We start from the raw sequence: 16,704 nt of genomic DNA, 5'->3' as shown, positions 1-16,704 counted from the left end.
TTTTTCTCTGGATGATCTGCCAAGACACACACAAAAAAAAAAAAAAACAAGAAGAACCAAATAGGTCGATCTCCGCTTAGGCTTTCTTTGATTTCTTTCTTTGTTATTGTTATTATATATATTTGGGATCATGATGATCATCATTTATCATTGGCACTATGGAGTCATTATTGCATCAATGTATGGATATCATCTCCGTTAAAACGGTCTATAGATCATCATCAACCAAAAAAAAAAAAAAAAAGAAAAAAAAAATCATGAGGACAATAATAACAACAGCAACACCTATTGGGCCTTTTTCCACCCCCTTTGATGTTTCCGTTCTTCCGATGATATGGTTTTATTCATTCAATATAGAAAGTAAGTATATATATAAATTCATCAATGATGTTTTTCTTTTTATTGAATTGTCAAAATAATACATAAATAAATATATGAAATCAATACATGTATCTATAGGGATGTTGATAGGGAATCATATGATGAAGTCTGTGGTATGGGGAAAAAGAGGTATAGTGATGATGATGGGGTGAATACTGCGGAGTTGCGCCATAATAATAAGACGAGTACGGAGTTTGTGAGTAAGGCATAAAGGATGGATAGGGTTGTTGGAAATAAGGATTCATCATCATATTATTATTGTTCATATAGTAAGGTGAATAATAAGGTTGTTGTTGATAATACATATTTGGTTGAGAATAATAAGATGAGTAGGAAGAATGGTAAGGTGAATTGAAAGGATAATAATAATAATTACTGATAGGTCCCTGATAAGGTAAAATTTGTTGTAATTGTTGTTGTTGTTGTTGTTGTTGTTGTTGTTGTTGATATTTATTTAATCCATAAGCCAAAGCACCGGATAAAGCAGCATTTCTTAAAAGGTGAGAATGATGATGTTCATCGTTGTCATTATCGTCATTATCATTTCGTTGGTCATGGTGTTGAAGAAGTTCACTACCTAAAAAAGTAGCTGCTGCTGCTAACCATGGATTTACACCTTGTTGTTGTTGATCAATATTATTATTGTTATTTCTAAATTGATCCATAAAATGATTAAACATGATAAAGTAAAAAAAAAAAAAAAAAAAGTAAAAAAAAAAAAAAAAAAAGTAAAAAAAAAAAAAAAAAAAAAAACCAAAAAAGAAAAGAAAAAGAAAAAAAAAAAGAAGATTAATAGTAAACAACGATAATAAACAACATGATGTTTTCGGTAATGCAATGGGAAGTTAAGCTGAGTTATGAAAGATTGACTTGACTTTTTTGGACTTTTGTCTACTCTGTTCTTCACTGTTAAGCATTGTTAGACTTGATTGGCTGCGCAAAGTAAAATTTTAGTGTGATTTTTCCTACTTTTCTTCAGTTCTTTTTTTTTTTTTTTTTTCTCTCTCCTTTTTCTTTCTTTTCTTTCTTTTTTATTTTTTCTTTGATTCTCCTTTTTGAATTCAGTGTAATGTCATCACCTCCTACTACTTTACCTTCTATTCAATATCTTTTATCTCAACAAAATTCTGAAGGTAAAAAAAAATAAAATAAATCTTTAAAAGATGGAACATCATATAACAATAAATATTCCTTCTTTTTTCTTTTTTAGATAAAAAATTTACTCGTGGTCATCGTAGCACTCGTAGCGTTAGTTCTCTTCCTTCTGAATTACAAAACCTTTCCTTGGATGGTCCAAGTTTTCAACCTGCACCTGTTATTCCTTCCAAGGATGATTCACATATAATTCAACCTAGACCAAGTTGGATGACTGGTCCATCACCTCCACCGGCTATTATTTTACCAAATACTCCACAGCATAATGTAGATCATCATCATCATCATCATCAGAGATCTATATCTGATCTTTCTCTTACAACTCCGTCATCTTCATCATCATCATCATCATATCATACCAATCATTTACATACTCATTCACCATCCATTGATCATCATCATCATCAACAACGACAACGTCATTTATCTCATCGTAGAGCTATATCTGCTAATACTGTCGATCATATGATACATTCATCATCATCATCAAACGTACCACCTGTACCGCCACTTCCATTTTATCATCGTGCACATTCAAATAGTCCTCCTGAAGAACATCTCTCTCTGAAGACAACCAAACCTGAACCATTGGCGCCTTTTATTGAACAACCACGCAACAAATTAGACAATGTTATATCCTCTACAACACCTGTACCAACTCCTTCATTATCATCTACATCATCATCATCAAATACAATGACTCCAACTGAAACACCTATCAAGTATACGACTGGATCACATACTACTGTCAATGGAATGGATTTGCCAAGGGATTTAGCTACTGGTAGGTACTTGTGCCCATATTGTCAAAAGGCTTTTTCTCGTCCATCCTCTTTACGTATTCATACTTACTCCCATACTGGTGAAAAACCTTTTGAATGTACTGAATGTCCAAGAAAATTCAGTGTTCAATCCAATATGCGACGACATCTTCGAATTCATCTTGTTAGACCTTCAAACAGAAATACATTCTCATGATTTTTTTTTTTGTATCAAACATTACTTTGTCACCTTTTTTTTTTTTTTTTTTTTTTACCCTTTCATTAGTTAGTACTATGACAAACTTTATAGACTTTCTCCCTCCCTCTCTTTCTCTCTTTTTTTTTTTTTTTTTTTTTTTTTTTATCTGTCAAAATAAAAATGACCATCTTTTATAAATATATGTGTATATACTTGTTTGCTGATGATGTTTTATAGTCTTTTTCTTTTCTCATGCCCGAATACAAATCTCTATTTTAGTCTTCTTTAAACATGGATATACATATATCCGTTTATATTGATTGAACAGCTAACTTTATGAGGGAAAAGATATATATTTAGATATCAGGCTATTTGTTTTATTCAATTGTTTTTGTTTTTCTTTTGTATTGGGCTTTGTAAGGTATGGAATATCTTAAAAGTGAAATAGACTACTAACTTTGTATAGTATTGATTAGAGTTACTACATATAAGTATGAAAGAAGAACTAAAGGGAAAAGCAATACGCACGTGGCATCATGATAAATAACAAACTTATTTTAGATTTCCTTTTTTTTTTTTTTCCTAAGGTACAGGCTACAAAATAAAAAAAAAAAGGTATGATAGGAAGTAGGGAGAAGACATTTTTTGATTGTTCTTTGAATAAATAGTTATTTTTTTTTTTTTTTTTTGATCATTAAGTGTTCAATGGATTCATCAATGGGATCAAATACAATGGAAAAAGATAAACAATCATGTAATATGGTTGAGATCTTATTACATATATGCATAAATGCAATTGCTATCTATGATTGTCATTGGGATTATACTTTCTTTCCCTTTAGTTAGATTTCACATCACTCCTCCCTCCCCCTTTTTATATACCCTGATTTGCTATGCCTCCTTTTTTTTTTTACATATAGAAATTTACATTTGACCCTTTTTTTTTTGCCGATTTCCACGTTGTCCCTCTCCCTTTTATTGCATTAATCTATGGTATAATCAAGGAATTAATTTAGGATGATAATCATATTCAAAATGAATGAAATAATGGATATCTTTTCATTACAATGTATCGATTTGGATCAAATAAAACAATTGTCACGGAATGCATCAAGGTATTTGGTTCACTTTTTATTTTTTTCATATTTATTTTATTTTTTTCATGTTTATTTCTTATTTTTATTTCTCTTTTTATTTTTTTATTTTTTTTATTTTTTAGAAAAAAAAAAAAAAGGAGATGTTTGTGTACACGTGGAATCTGTTGTTGTCGTCAATGTTGACAGACAACGAGTCTAGAGCAAATGTATTATGTAAACAATAGTCTCCTTTTTTGTTGTCTTTATAATCCTCGTGGAGAATATTTCTCGCCAAAAGCAGACATCATAAAAACCATCAAGCCTAATCTGCCTCTCTCAATACCATTTCATATATGTATATGTATATATAAAGGATATGAACATTTTTATTTTATTGCATACAAAACAACATAAGAATAAAAAGAAATGGTGATTTTCCAAAAAAAAAAATGATACTATGTATAACTAGTAACTTTTTGTGTGACAAACGGAGGGACCAGATTCATTGTAATCCACCTTGCTAACATAATTCTTGGCATCTGTAAATACGAGCTATATAGATAAAAAAAAAAAAAAAAAAAAAAAAAAGATAAGACCCAATCTGATCAACATGATAATATTTTTTTTCCATGTAACCTCTTTTTTTTTTTTTTTTCTGTACCTTGGCCACAATTTCTGCACCAAGCCAAGTAGAATATTGTTGGAATTCCTTGTTCTTAAGCACAGTAAAATAATCAGGTATTCGTAAAAAGCCAACTAATCGTGTTTGAGTATCACCAGCATTTTCAGATATTGATAACACATGCCCAAGATCAGCTTTCACTCGTTTTTGTAATCCGCGCATTTGTCCACAACCTCCTGTCAATACAATATTTTCCCAAAGTTTAGGTCGAATTTCAGGTGGTTCACAATTATTGACAGCTAAAAACATGGCATTTCGTAATGATAGTGTATCTATACCCATAAGATCAGGTTTGAATAATGGATCATATACTTTATGTCGATAAGGTCCAATGGTAAACTAAGATCCAAAAAAAAAAAAAAAATTGAGTAAATGAACGCATCACTTTTTTTTTTTTTTTTTTTTTTTTACCTTGTGTCCTTGATATTCAATCTCTACATTTTCCGGAATATCTTTATTATCTTCTTCTTCCTCCACAGTAGTCTCATTGTCAGTAATTTCTTCAGAAGTAGCAGCAGCAATACCACCAGCCAGGTTGGATTCATCTGTTGTAGAGGCTGTTTCTTGTAATTCATGTCCCATCGCCACATAACAAATATCACATTTTTCCCTAATAAATGTTGCAAACTCTTCATCTAATTTCACACCTGCTTGTTCACATTGTTGTACCAAATTGTTGTCACCTTGTAACAATTGCAGTAAATATTGATTAAGTATATTACCACCTATGTGGATTGTCATGTTCGATGATGGTTGTAAAATACTATCTACCACTACATTGATATCTAATATCAAAATAATAATAAGTTCATCTTTGCATTTTTTTTTTTTTTTTTTTTTTTTTTTTTACCTGTAGTGTTATGACCAATGTCTACAACAAGACCAGTGACAGATCCACAACCATATAAAGCCATAAGAGGTTGAGGAGCAATATAAAGCCCAGGTACATTCAGATATTCAAAAGCAATTTGAGTCAGTCGTTCATGTTCCAATTTATTCCAATGTACAGGTACAGTGAATAAGACTGGATGTTCATTGCGTGCTTTTTTAATACCAAGTTCCTTGAATAATATATGTTGCCTAGAATGAAATAATAAATAAACCATATGTTCAGTAACAATCGTTTTTTTTTTTTTTATAAAAAAAATATTATACATATATATTCATTTACCAAGAGGCTTCTAAATCTTCCCAAGATACAATATTGTTGTTTTTGATCGGATTGTTGTAATCAGCCATGTTGACAAACTATTATACACATAAAAATAGATTAAATTTTTTTATTTTTTTATTATTTTTTTTTATTATTATATGAAGGATAGTTTACAGTGGATGGAGGTTTATTAGTATCTTGAGTACCAATACCAGCTTTTGTAATATATGAACCAATGTCTATGACTACAAAGTTTTCTTCTTTCAAAGTTAATGACATTATATAAAATAAAAAGAGTAAAGAAATAAAAAAGAAAAAAAAAACGCGAACCAGTCTATTTTGGATCAATATCAATAGCGGAGAACCAATCAGCCACTCTCTTAGTCCGAGATCTCATCATTTCACTCTTTTCTTATTCTCTTTTTTATTTTCTCTCTTATTCTTTTTTATGCTTTTTCTTTCCTTTACACCTGTAAAAAACCTTTGATGGCTATAGCAAAAAAACAAGATTATACTCAACAAGTTAATTCTTTGTTGAACAAAGAAGATAAACTTGATATTATATCCTTTTCTTATTGATATATATATATATATAACCTTTCATCTTATATATGTCTTCTTTAACTCTTTTATTATCATTATTTATTACAGTGTGCGCGTTTATTTACAGGATAACAAAGAAGAAAGTCAAGAATATTATCTAGCTCTGGTGAAGCATTTTCTCGATGAAAAAGTTTCAACAACAGATGAATCTTGGTAATGTCTTTTTTTTTTTTGTTAAATTTCTTTTTCTTCTTTATTAACTCGTTTCTATTTTCTTTATATAATAGTCTTATTTTATTCCAAAAATTTGTCTCTTTGATACCAATTGAAATTGTACATATCACTAGGGAAACCAAATTGGAAATTACTCAGACAAATCCCACCGACAAGAATTCTCAACCAGGTAACTGAAATGAAAATCATATTAAAGTTGTACCTCACCTCACACGTGTTGATCTTTTTTTTTTTTTTGATTTTCATTTTTGAAAATGATTCGTCTTGAAAGGTCTTTTGGTCAAAATTATAAACAAACAAGAAGTTATCCATATTATATTTCCTGATAAAGATGATATGTCTAATTTTCTCTTGAAGCTCCGTGGTGCCATCAACTCTGCTGTTGGTAATAACTTCAATATATAAAATATATTCATCATTTCTACTCACTCTGATTTTTTTTTAATTCACTTATTAGATTCTTCTGCTAGTCAAAATTGGACAAACAATTATATCAATATGAAAGGTAAACACATATATATTTTTAATATTATATCAACTCTTCTTATTTTTTTTATATATATATATCCTTCTTTGGAATAGCTTTGGGTAATACAACCAGTCGCCAAGAATCATTTGCATCATTGAGTATAAGACGTTCTCCCGGAAAACTGGATGATAGTGCCATCTCACATGTCTTACCTCTTCAACGGGCTCAAACAATTGCTGATATGAAATTACGACGATCGACAACCACCACTTCCTCTATCTCAAGACATACAATAGTGGAATCAAATAATGCAAAGTCCCATTGGGTGAATGCTCGATTACAAGATCAGGAAGATGCCTTTGTTGATTGGGAAACTTCAAAGTAAGCGTTATTGACATATTATCATGAATCAAGATTATACTTAATTGATATTACATAGAATATTCGTTGGTACTTGGAACGTTCATGGAAGTTTACCGAATGAATCACTCTCCACTTGGTTATTAGGTACTTCTAAGGATGATGAAGGGAATCAAGTGGATCCTGACTTTTATGTGATTGGGTAAAATAAAAGAGTAACAATTAAAAATAAAAAAAGAAAACTAAAAACTATGATATTTTTTTTTTGTCTTAGATTACAAGAAATGGAAACAAACACCGAAGCATACCTTTATCATGATCCTACAAAAGAAAATAATTGGGTAGAAGAAGTTTTGAATGGATTGGGTCAAAGAAGAAACAGTTATTACAAGGCAAGCTAACAAAAAAAAAAAAGAAAAGTTATAAGAGATTATGTTTTTAATCATATTACCAATGATAGGTCGCCTCTTTACAATTAGTCACCATATTGATTATAGTCATTGCGAAAAAGAGTCATCAGCCATATATCTCTGAAGTGGAATCACGTTACTGTGGGGTTGGATTGATGAATATGATGGGTAATAAAGGTGGATGTGCTGTACGATTCCGATTCCATGATTCTTACTTTTGCTTTGTAACAAGTCATCTTGCTGCATTTGTTGCCAATTCTGAACGCCGAAATCAAGACTTTACTGAAATTTCAAAGCGACTGATGTTTACTCAACAAGCTGATAAACTCACTGAATATGTAACTCATTCTTGGAATAGTGGTGGTGATGAAGGTGTTGCGTACTTGGAGCACAAGGGTGTTACTAATGATTGGTCAGCAGAAGCTTCGATATTCCATGCAGAGTAAGTAAATAAAAGGAGAGGAAAGAAGAAAGGAAGGATCTATATGTATTAACTTGAATTTTTGTAAATTCTAGTCACCTTATTTGGATGGGAGATCTCAATTATCGTATCAATATGGCCGAATCTGAAATCAAGATCAAACTCAATCAAGGTCATCTTGAAGAGTTATTGGACTATGATCAAGTAAGACATTATTATTCATATTCAATATCATAGGTACTGATATACTATTGTTGACCTTTTTTTCGTTCTTTCTTTTTTTTTTTTTTTTAGCTTTCCATTGAACGACAAGCAGGTCGAACATTCCCAATGTTTGAAGAAGGATCTATTCATTTTTTACCAACTTATAAGTATGATGCTGGTACAAATCGATATGACACAAGGTATCGCCTAAGAATGAAGGGAAAACATGTTTGATTGAATCAGTTCTAATGATTGCTTTTTATAGTGCCAAACGTCGTGCTCCTTCTTGGACGGATCGTATTCTTTGGAAAAAACCCTTGGATCAACATAAATCAATGCTAAAATTATTATCTTATAATAATTGTATGGAAATGATGCTAAGTGATCATAAGCCAGTTCAAGCCATCTTTGATGCAAAGGTAAGAAAAATGGATGAATTCTCTTATGATTCTTACTCATCTTTTATATATATATCATGATAGGTTCGACATATTGATAGTCAAAGACAGATGGATACACGACAAAGTTTGATTCGACAATTGATTGAAACCACAGATAATTTGACAAAAGGACAAATCTCGACCTCATTTATTGAATTTGGTGATGTTCAATTTATGGAATACAAAGAAAAAACGATTGTACTGGAAAATATTGGACAAGTGGTAGCGCCATTCCGGTTTATATCAAAGATGGATGAAGAACAAGTTTGCCCTGCTTGGTTACAAGTTAGTCCTCAACAAGGTGTGCTTGGTCCTGGTGAAAAGGTAGTGATTCAATTTGAATTGATGATTGATGCATCCATCTCTGCTCCATTCAATGAAGGTAAACAAGAAATTAACGATATCCTGGTTCTACGATTGGAAAATGGAAAAGATTTCTTTATTGTCGTTTCTGGAAAATATATACCTACTTGCTTTGGTGTACCTCTGGACAGTCTGGCTCAGATGACTATCCCTATTCAAGACGTTTTATCATCCTCTTTATCTCCATCTCTGAAAAAATCGGCAAGCAAATCATCAGGTTCCCCTTCATCTAGTGAACAAGGTCACATACAACAACAAGCAAACCTACCTAAAGAATTATGGCGCATCTTAACATTCCTTTGGAATAAAAATATGCTTTCTATGGTAAGCAGATATGAAAAAAAAAAAATTGGAAAACAGGAAAGTAACATCCTTTTTTTTTTTTTTTTTTTTTTGATATAGGACAATTTATTTTTGGCACATGGTGATCGAGTTATATCTGAATATATTCGAAAATGCCTAGACTCTGGTGATTCTTTCGATACATCGATTCTATTGGGTGTAGTGGCAAGTGATTTAGAATCCACACAAATCGATAACAGCAATAATGAAAGTATTGGTGCAAACTCTATGATTGATGTACTGGTAGCCTTCTTGGAATGTTTACCTGAACCTGTGATTCCAACTGATATGTATAGTCGTGCCCTGGCGGCCTCTGACTCTGATGATCAAGTGAAATTGGTAAAAAAAAAAAAAAAGTTTATTAGCATGATTGATATCATGATTATTCATTTTTTTTTTTTTTGTTTTGTAGTTGAAAGAAGACCTCCCTCATCTCCACCTCAACGTATTATTATATATCACAAGTTTCTTGACAGATGCTATTAAATATGCTCCCTCTTCTTTCAAAGAAGAACGTAGAAAACATATAGGTAACGAAAAAAAAAGAAAGAAAGAAAAAAAGAAAGAAGTAATTTCTCAACTAGTTTGTTTTGTCTATAGTGTCCACATTTACTGTACTCTTACGACCCCATGTTGGATTCAAGGAAACTAATCCAGCATTAGCAAGATTGAAACGAGAAAAGTTTATAGACAAACTTTTACAAATTTGATATATAGTATTGTGTAGTTTAACAATAAAAAAAAAATGGACTGAGTTGATATTGGCGATTACCCGGGGATTGGATTGGATGATTGGGATTTTTTGAGGGGCGTTTGTTTTTATTTTTTTTTCATTTTTTTTTTTTATTATTATTTTTTTTTATTTTTTTATCTTTTTCACTAATCAAACATGGCAAAGAAAGCAAAAGCTAGAGTGATCTTGGTCAAGTTATTATCATCTGCTGGTACTGGATACAACTATATTAAGTCTAGACCTCGTATTAATCCCAAGTTATCTATGATGAAATATGATCCTGTGGGTAAGTCAATAAAAAAAAAAAAACAATCAAAATTAATCTTCTTTTTTTCTTTCTTAGTTAAACAACATGTCCTGTTCACAGAAACCAAAATGAAAAAGTAGGAAAAACACTCAACAAATAACAATCATTATCCCTCCTCTGTTACAACACACATACAACATCTGTATATATCCTTCTTTTTTTTTATTGTTCATTTTTTTTTTTTTATTATCATAGCCTTTCATTTAGACTTCACACCTTCCTACAAAAAGAACCACACATACTGTATTAGTCATACTACAGATTTCTATACACATACATATTTTGTTTATATAATAAAAATTGTAAAAGGGAAAAATAAACTTGTCTTTTATTGATAATGATAATAGTAAAGATATAATTTTGACGAAATATGAGTAATTTCCTCTGTGTACTTGCGTTTTCAAAGTCCAGTATCTCTGTCATCCACCCGTCTCAGTAGTTCTGTATCATATAAAAATTCAAATCCTAAATATCATCTATTCAAAAAAAAAAAAAAAAAAAAAAAAAAAAAAAAAAAAAGGTTCAAATGCCGTCTATCTTTTTTAAATATTCGCATTGGACCAGTCATTTCGCACCTTGTTCTTTCCAGTTTCCTGTCAAGAATTTCTTGGTAAGTATATGTTTTCTTGGTGATCCTTTTAACAATTGAACTCAACTCTTCTTTTTTCTTTTCTTATCTTTGATATCTATGATGGGAACTTTGAAAGGATTATGGCTCGGTATGGTGTATGCAGTACAAGGCACCTACCTTGTTCTTCAAAACCCAATGTTACGACAAAAACACCATCTTCGACTCTTTTTACAACTCTCCATCCTCTCGTTCTTACTTGTTGGTGTTGCACATATCCTGGTTGGTCTACCTATCCACCTGCTTCGACTTTTCTTTTGGATGCTTTCACCATCGGTTCACCTCTCCATGGATGCCATGCTCACGTCTTGTCACTCCTCATTACATGACCTGATAGGTGCTTTACCATTTGTTTTACTTTTTTTCATGCGATACCTTTACCCTCAGCCTTTGGATACTCTGTTTATGGAAGCACTCGTGTTTGTGGAAAAACAACAACATTTACAACCACAATGCCTTGGAAAACAAACAAAAAAAATGAACCAACTAACATTTGCTCAATATCTATCGATGCAGAAAAAACGATCCAGGGTTTGGCAAAATATGAAAGATACAGGTACTAGAACTTGGAACAAAGTACGGTTGGGATTGATCCTTTATGTTTTATCCATGATCCCATATTTTGGGCTATTCGTATTTCCATTGGCAGGTAATGATAATAATTCATTCTTTTTTTATAATATGTATGGATATTCATGAGTTCTTTTTTTTTTTTTTTTTTTTTTACTTCACTAGGTGGATTGGCTACATTCAAGACACTTGGACCCACACAAGGATGTCTTATTGGATTATGTTTTCTATATATACCATCATGGTCATCCTTTTGTATTCGTGGATTACTTGGTATGCGAGTGTTGATGCGCGAATTGTTAGAGCCTTATTTCTCAAGAATGGGAATGACACATCAAGAAAAGCGTCAATGGTGCGATGGACGACGGGATATACTGTTTGGATTCTCTGCGATGGCATATTTATTGATTCAAATTGTACCTATCTTTAACTTTCTTGCCTATGGTGTGATTCAAGCATCTGCATCCTATATGGTCTTGATGACTGATCCTTACAACCATCTACCATCAAGAAAAAGAAACAATATATAACTTGATCATTCCGTTACATTCAGTTATAGATTAGAATTTTTTTTTTTTTGGATGTTGATTATGAATAAAACATGTTTTTTTTTGAATATATATATGTTTGTAAAAAAAAAAAAAAGAAGACAATGGATGTTGAATGATAATAAAAATGTCATGATATGCTTGATTGTATTTTTGTTTATTAAATGATGATGCAGTAAATAAGATATAACTAGCTATAGTAGTTAGGAGAAAGGTGGGTATAGATAATGTCAGTAGTACCAGCCTACCGGCACAATAAAAAAAAAAACTCTAAGCAGCAATAGTAGATAATGGTAAACGCATTCCAGTGACTTGAAGAGAATAAGACAGAGGGGTTGGGGCCAAAGATAACTTTTTTGAACTCTTGTTGGTGACAGGTTCCATTCTAGTCAATGAACCATCGAGTTGATAATGTTTATCTTGAATGGCAAATGGAATAGTCTTTCCTTCCACCATACCTTTTTCCACAGGAATAGTAAAACCATGTTGAGAAAGATATTTATTACCTATTAATTGTTTCCGTAATAAAGAGCATTGAATATGTCGACGATGATCATACATTGTATTGATAGTGATAGGATCCATAGGAATAATATATTGGACAGTTTTGGTGATAGGATCAAATTGTTGAGGTTGAGCTGTCGTTTGACCAATATGAATCTATTTTTTTTAAAAAAAAAAGAAAAAAAGAAAAGAGATCAGCATTCTATTCATTTAAAAAAAAATTCCCTTCTTTTTTTTTTTTATGCTTTTTACCAAAAGACCAAATTCATCTTTTAAAGCACCAGTTTTAATACGACGTTCGATTTCCGAGAGACAAAAGAGTTGTAATAACTTGGAAGTACGTTCAGCACGAACCAAGTCTTTTATAGGAAGATATTCGAGAATAATTTGAGTGATTTCAGGAGGGAAAATAGCAAGATCCATTGCGTTAATTGGTATCAATTGTTAAAATATATAATGATAAAGAAAAAAAGAGAAAAAAGGGTTACCATTTTCTGACATGCGAGAATTCTTTTTCAGTTTTTATAGTTTTGACACTTTGAAACCCAGGAGGTAATTCGTCTACCGCCATCGATCAATATCAGCGAAACCTTCAATAGTCAGGAGATAGAAAAATAAAAAAAAAAAAAAAAAGTAACCTGAGCAAAAGATTTGGTTTTTTGATATGATCACATATCCATTATTATTATTATTATTTGTTTTTATATGAAATGAATCCTTTTTAATTCATTCATTATTATTATTTTTTTTTTCATTATAAAGTTACTTGAGTGACAGATCATCGTCATATTTCATGTGGTATCATCGATTACCTTTTTATTGGACCATCCTGATAAGGAAAGTGGAAATCACTGACGTAGTTGAACCATGTCTCCGCTCAAGGGCCCCCCTTCCTTTATCAAGGCTTTAGTCTCGCGGGTCATGAATTCATGATATTATATAGAAGGAAAACGTTGATAGTTGGTTGGATATGAACGGAGATCTATCAATACAAAGCCTTGGATGAAACCCCGCAGAAACTTGTTACCCATAACAAATGATTTGATAGAAAGATAAGGAAAAAAAAAAAAAAATGGTGTCAGTTGGTGAACGATGTTCCTGATACTAAAATCTCCCATTAATCCACTTGCCCCATAAAATCGGTGATTAAACATCATTAACCTTACTTCTGGTAAATTGCTCTTTTTTAGTTCTTTTTTGCTTTAATATACACACGTGAAAAGTCATAGTTAGTACATCGATAAGTAATAATGGTATCACATTCGAAGGTTTTTCTTTGCATAGTTAAATGTCAACAGAAAAAAAAAAAAAAAAAAGAAACGATAATGATGATTACATCTCACACACAGAAAAAAAAAAATGAAAAGAATAAAGTTTTATTATACATACGTTGTAACAAATAAGGATGATGATGATGATGATAAATGATGATGATCTATGATGAATGATTATTTTCTACAAGGATTAACAACTATAAGGCATGGCCTTTCGTAACATTTTCTTTTGGGTATTGTCCACCAAAACAGTTCGACTAAGACGATTGACTCGTTCAGCAGAGAAGGATTGATTCAAATGCCGAAGTCCTGCTTGCCAACGTTTGTAATTGCCATTGCTTGTAGGTAAGAATCTATAGTCATATCAAATAAATAAAGAAAGAAAAAAAGACATTCAGTCGACATTCAGAATGAATGGTTTTATTTACTACCTTTTTTTGGCACCAGAATGTGTTTTTAACTTGTAAGCCATACCACGAGCTGATTGTCCAAGTGGAGAAAGTGATGTTTTACTCAAGAAGCCTAATCAATCATAGATATATCTAATGTTAGTAAACATATATATGGATATTTTAAGTTTTTTTTTTAATGGATGTATTCAACTGATTGCTTTTCGTATACTTTACCTAATGCTGTCAACATGGTTATATTATAAAGGTAAAAGAGAGAAAAAAAAAAAAAAAAAAGGACAGAAAAAAAGAAAACAAATCGGCTGCTGAAACTAGGAATTTGCCTTGACAGATAAAAAAAAAAGTCACGGCTTTGGAGATTTTGCGGTTTTTTTTTTCCTTTCCTATTTTATTCTTTTCACACTTCTGCCTTCACACAATAAAAATATGTCAAGGTAAATAATAAATAACCATTTTTTTAAAGTTTACCTTCACCTATTCATTTCTATTTTATTTATTCTAGTGAACTCTCTGAAATAGATTTTGCACAACAATTCGATTCTCTTGGAATATTACGGTAAAGTTTCATTCTTACACTTTTTATGTTACTCATTACTTTGATATCTAGGGAGAAGACACAACAGTTAGTAGATTGTAAAGCCAGTTTACTACAAACAAATGAATTACTAGAAAGCAAAACGAATATGTTGGAAGAACTGACAGCACAACGACATAAACGACTAAAGGAAAAACGACTACTTTTGACGATGATCCAAGAAGTACAACGCGATATTGAAAGTGTAAGGGACTTATCAACTTTTTTTTTTTTTTAGTGAATGATTGTAACTCCTTTTATTTTTATTTTATATATATATATATATATCAAAAGATCACTGAATTGGAAGATTCTCTTGGACGTGAATGTGCAGATCTACAGAAAAATGCTCAACGATTACGAGACGAAGAGTATGAACCATTACATGGTAAGTAAATAAGAAAAAAAAAAAGAAAAATACAGCAATATTAATAATGCATTATATTGCTTCCAACTTTTTTTTTTCCTTAGAAAAAGTCAATAAAATGCGACAAGATAAAGGACTCAATAGGATACCACATATGCAACAGGATATAGAAGCTCAAATGGCAAGAAAATTAAAGGAACGAAGGGAAAATTGGCAACAAGGTACACCATCCTCATCTCGATCACCGGATGGTCTTGATGATCTATCTCATCGCAGCTCACATTCTACAGACGCATTGGACCGTTCAAGAAACATCTCTCGAGGACGTGGCCGACCAAAGAGATCAAGATGATGATTTCTTTTTTTAATATAATTCCTTTCCAACTTAGTTTACTACTCTCTATCAAGCATTTGTTAGTCTTCATTATTCATCATACCATGATTATATCTACCATAGTTTTATTTTTTTTTTACTGTTATTTTGTTTGAAATAAAGTGACACAAAGTTTATGCATGAATCTGATACCGCTACGTTTTTTTTTTATTATTCCTCCTTTGTTCTATTATTATTCTTATTATAGTTTTTTTTTTTTTTTTTTTTTTTTTTTTTTTTTTTTTTTTTTTCTTTACCTATATTTTCAACAATAGAAACATTATCATTTTGATCATCTTTCTCTGATTTGAACTTTCTTATCTCATTTGATTCTTGTCACGATATATTTAGCATTTGTTAGTTATGATAGAAAAATCATTTTTTTAGCATTTCTTAATAAAATCATATTTGTGTATCATTTTCAGGATGATACTGTATTCTCAATCACTATCAAGCCAACATTAGTCTCAAACCAACCAAGTGACTACTACCTATCACCGTTGACAAACCATCACCAGCGTAGCCAAGATCCTTTTTATTACATTTCATCACAGTTCTTCCCGAAATACCAAGCTTCATCTTACATTCACCAATAAATAAAAAAAAACATAATAGATAAGTTACATCATTCATCACTATCAAAACAGTATCAATCTTTCACACACACACACACACACACACACACACACACACATCGTCAGATGTTTTTTTTTTTTTCCAAAAAAAAGTTCCAATGTATACAATAATATATTATAAACAACATGTAATAACTATTTCTATTCTATATTTCATATACACTTATCAGATGCTAAACTATAAAATGATTTATTGATCCATATTTTCCATTTCTTTCATCTGACGTGCAACCTAGGATCAAAAAAAAAAAAATTAGAACTATACACATGGTAGACAGTATTTTATACCTCTTCTAATTCTTCTAAGTCCCACTCTATATCCTTTTTCTGTAGATGGAAATGGTGTAACTCGTGTGCCAAGGTCCGTAATACTGGGTCACTATATACATATATAAAAGAGAATTTGTGTTAAAATAGGAAAAATGTAATCAAGTCATTGGCAAAAAAAAAAAAAATCTATATCCTTTACCTTGCATGTTGAATCCAAACACAATAATCATCCAACCAAATCTTACTATAAACATAATAAATATCGTGATGATCAAAGAGATCCTTCATTTCCAATAACGCCTTCAAAATTGCACGCTT

At 31.1% G+C, this 16,704-nt stretch overlaps 8 protein-coding genes across 8 annotated transcripts; 5 read left to right on the top strand and 3 right to left on the bottom strand.

The window, feature by feature from the left end:
• Positions 1-231: 231 nt before the first annotated feature.
• Positions 232-2,514, top strand: BX664DRAFT_386412 (uncharacterized protein; the record flags this gene model as incomplete). The annotated part of the gene is made up of 7 exons (XM_051549324.1): positions 232-360; positions 460-510; positions 652-727; positions 764-775; positions 848-966; positions 1,447-1,514; positions 1,592-2,514. Exons 1-7 carry the CDS (start codon positions 335-337, stop codon positions 2,512-2,514), a joined length of 1,275 nt encoding a protein of 424 aa, XP_051400861.1. The 5' UTR covers positions 232-334.
• A 1,431-nt stretch (positions 2,515-3,945) lies between these two features.
• On the bottom strand, positions 3,946-5,709 carry BX664DRAFT_334495 (actin family). The gene is made up of 6 exons (XM_051545715.1): positions 5,582-5,709; positions 5,426-5,502; positions 5,105-5,334; positions 4,666-5,039; positions 4,234-4,593; positions 3,946-4,124 (listed from the first exon to the last, which is right to left on the bottom strand). The coding sequence occupies exons 1-6, from the start codon at positions 5,684-5,686 to the stop codon at positions 4,038-4,040; spliced, it is 1,233 nt and encodes a 410-aa protein (XP_051400860.1). The 5' UTR covers positions 5,687-5,709; the 3' UTR covers positions 3,946-4,037.
• Positions 5,710-7,297: 1,588 nt separating this feature from the next.
• Positions 7,298-9,903, top strand: BX664DRAFT_365747 (Endonuclease/exonuclease/phosphatase; the record flags this gene model as incomplete). The annotated part of the gene is made up of 9 exons (XM_051548493.1): positions 7,298-7,405; positions 7,474-7,865; positions 7,940-8,048; positions 8,139-8,248; positions 8,314-8,467; positions 8,531-9,175; positions 9,254-9,532; positions 9,606-9,723; positions 9,794-9,903. 9 exons carry the CDS (start codon positions 7,298-7,300, stop codon positions 9,901-9,903), a joined length of 2,025 nt encoding a protein of 674 aa, XP_051400859.1.
• A 106-nt stretch (positions 9,904-10,009) lies between these two features.
• BX664DRAFT_334493 (50S ribosomal protein L33) lies at positions 10,010-10,545 on the top strand. Its single transcript, XM_051545714.1, has 2 exons — positions 10,010-10,212; positions 10,270-10,545. Exons 1-2 carry the CDS (start codon positions 10,083-10,085, stop codon positions 10,311-10,313), a joined length of 174 nt encoding a protein of 57 aa, XP_051400858.1. The 5' UTR covers positions 10,010-10,082; the 3' UTR covers positions 10,314-10,545.
• Positions 10,546-10,870: 325 nt separating this feature from the next.
• On the top strand, positions 10,871-12,047 carry BX664DRAFT_334491 (uncharacterized protein). The gene is made up of 2 exons (XM_051545713.1): positions 10,871-11,510; positions 11,597-12,047. Exons 1-2 carry the CDS (start codon positions 10,922-10,924, stop codon positions 11,959-11,961), a joined length of 954 nt encoding a protein of 317 aa, XP_051400857.1. The 5' UTR covers positions 10,871-10,921; the 3' UTR covers positions 11,962-12,047.
• A 56-nt stretch (positions 12,048-12,103) lies between these two features.
• BX664DRAFT_334489 (uncharacterized protein) lies at positions 12,104-13,056 on the bottom strand. The gene is made up of 2 exons (XM_051545712.1): positions 12,736-13,056; positions 12,104-12,639 (listed from the first exon to the last, which is right to left on the bottom strand). Exons 1-2 carry the CDS (start codon positions 12,904-12,906, stop codon positions 12,250-12,252), a joined length of 561 nt encoding a protein of 186 aa, XP_051400856.1. The 5' UTR covers positions 12,907-13,056; the 3' UTR covers positions 12,104-12,249.
• Positions 13,057-13,781: 725 nt separating this feature from the next.
• On the bottom strand, positions 13,782-14,444 carry BX664DRAFT_359490 (uncharacterized protein). The gene is made up of 3 exons (XM_051548092.1): positions 14,384-14,444; positions 14,189-14,279; positions 13,782-14,110 (listed from the first exon to the last, which is right to left on the bottom strand). The coding sequence occupies exons 1-3, from the start codon at positions 14,397-14,399 to the stop codon at positions 13,948-13,950; spliced, it is 270 nt and encodes an 89-aa protein (XP_051400855.1). The 5' UTR covers positions 14,400-14,444; the 3' UTR covers positions 13,782-13,947.
• Positions 14,445-14,638: 194 nt separating this feature from the next.
• On the top strand, positions 14,639-15,617 carry BX664DRAFT_146972 (uncharacterized protein). The gene is made up of 3 exons (XM_051539882.1): positions 14,639-14,946; positions 15,036-15,129; positions 15,213-15,617. Exons 1-3 carry the CDS (start codon positions 14,749-14,751, stop codon positions 15,458-15,460), a joined length of 540 nt encoding a protein of 179 aa, XP_051400854.1. The 5' UTR covers positions 14,639-14,748; the 3' UTR covers positions 15,461-15,617.
• Positions 15,618-16,704: the final 1,087 nt, after the last annotated feature.

The sequence above is a fragment of the Halteromyces radiatus genome (genome assembly GCF_025201355.1).
Source record: "Halteromyces radiatus strain CBS 162.75 chromosome Unknown BX664scaffold_4, whole genome shotgun sequence".
Lineage (NCBI taxonomy): Eukaryota > Fungi > Mucoromycota > Mucoromycetes > Mucorales > Cunninghamellaceae > Halteromyces > Halteromyces radiatus.
This window is presented reverse-complemented; position numbering and strand designations above follow the sequence as displayed.

Bases quoted from the DNA above. Each gene is read 5' to 3' on its own strand.
- BX664DRAFT_359490 (XM_051548092.1), bottom strand. The intron at 14,111-14,188 runs GTAGTAAATAAA...ATATGACTATAG, and splicing joins CATTCTGGTGCCAAAAAAAG to ATTCTTACCTACAAGCAATG.
- BX664DRAFT_334491 (XM_051545713.1), top strand. From the start codon at position 10,922: ATGATGGGAACTTTGAAAGGATTATGGCTCGGTATGGTGTATGCAGTA. The intron at 11,511-11,596 runs GTAATGATAATA...TTACTTCACTAG, and splicing joins ATTCGTATTTCCATTGGCAG to GTGGATTGGCTACATTCAAG.
- BX664DRAFT_334495 (XM_051545715.1), bottom strand. From the start codon at position 5,686: ATGTCATTAACTTTGAAAGAAGAAAACTTTGTAGTCATAGACATTGGT. The intron at 5,040-5,104 runs GTAAAAAAAAAA...TTTTGATATTAG, and splicing joins CATTGGTCATAACACTACAG to ATATCAATGTAGTGGTAGAT. The intron at 4,125-4,233 runs GTACAGAAAAAA...TTATCTATATAG, and splicing joins GTGCAGAAATTGTGGCCAAG to CTCGTATTTACAGATGCCAA.
- BX664DRAFT_146972 (XM_051539882.1), top strand. From the start codon at position 14,749: ATGTTACTCATTACTTTGATATCTAGGGAGAAGACACAACAGTTAGTA. The intron at 14,947-15,035 runs GTAAGGGACTTA...ATATATCAAAAG, and splicing joins TACAACGCGATATTGAAAGT to ATCACTGAATTGGAAGATTC. The intron at 15,130-15,212 runs GTAAGTAAATAA...TTTTTTCCTTAG, and splicing joins AGAGTATGAACCATTACATG to AAAAAGTCAATAAAATGCGA.
- BX664DRAFT_334489 (XM_051545712.1), bottom strand. From the start codon at position 12,906: ATGGATCTTGCTATTTTCCCTCCTGAAATCACTCAAATTATTCTCGAA. The intron at 12,640-12,735 runs GTAAAAAGCATA...TAAAAAAAATAG, and splicing joins AAGATGAATTTGGTCTTTTG to ATTCATATTGGTCAAACGAC.
- BX664DRAFT_334493 (XM_051545714.1), top strand. From the start codon at position 10,083: ATGGCAAAGAAAGCAAAAGCTAGAGTGATCTTGGTCAAGTTATTATCA. The intron at 10,213-10,269 runs GTAAGTCAATAA...TTTCTTTCTTAG, and splicing joins GATGAAATATGATCCTGTGG to TTAAACAACATGTCCTGTTC.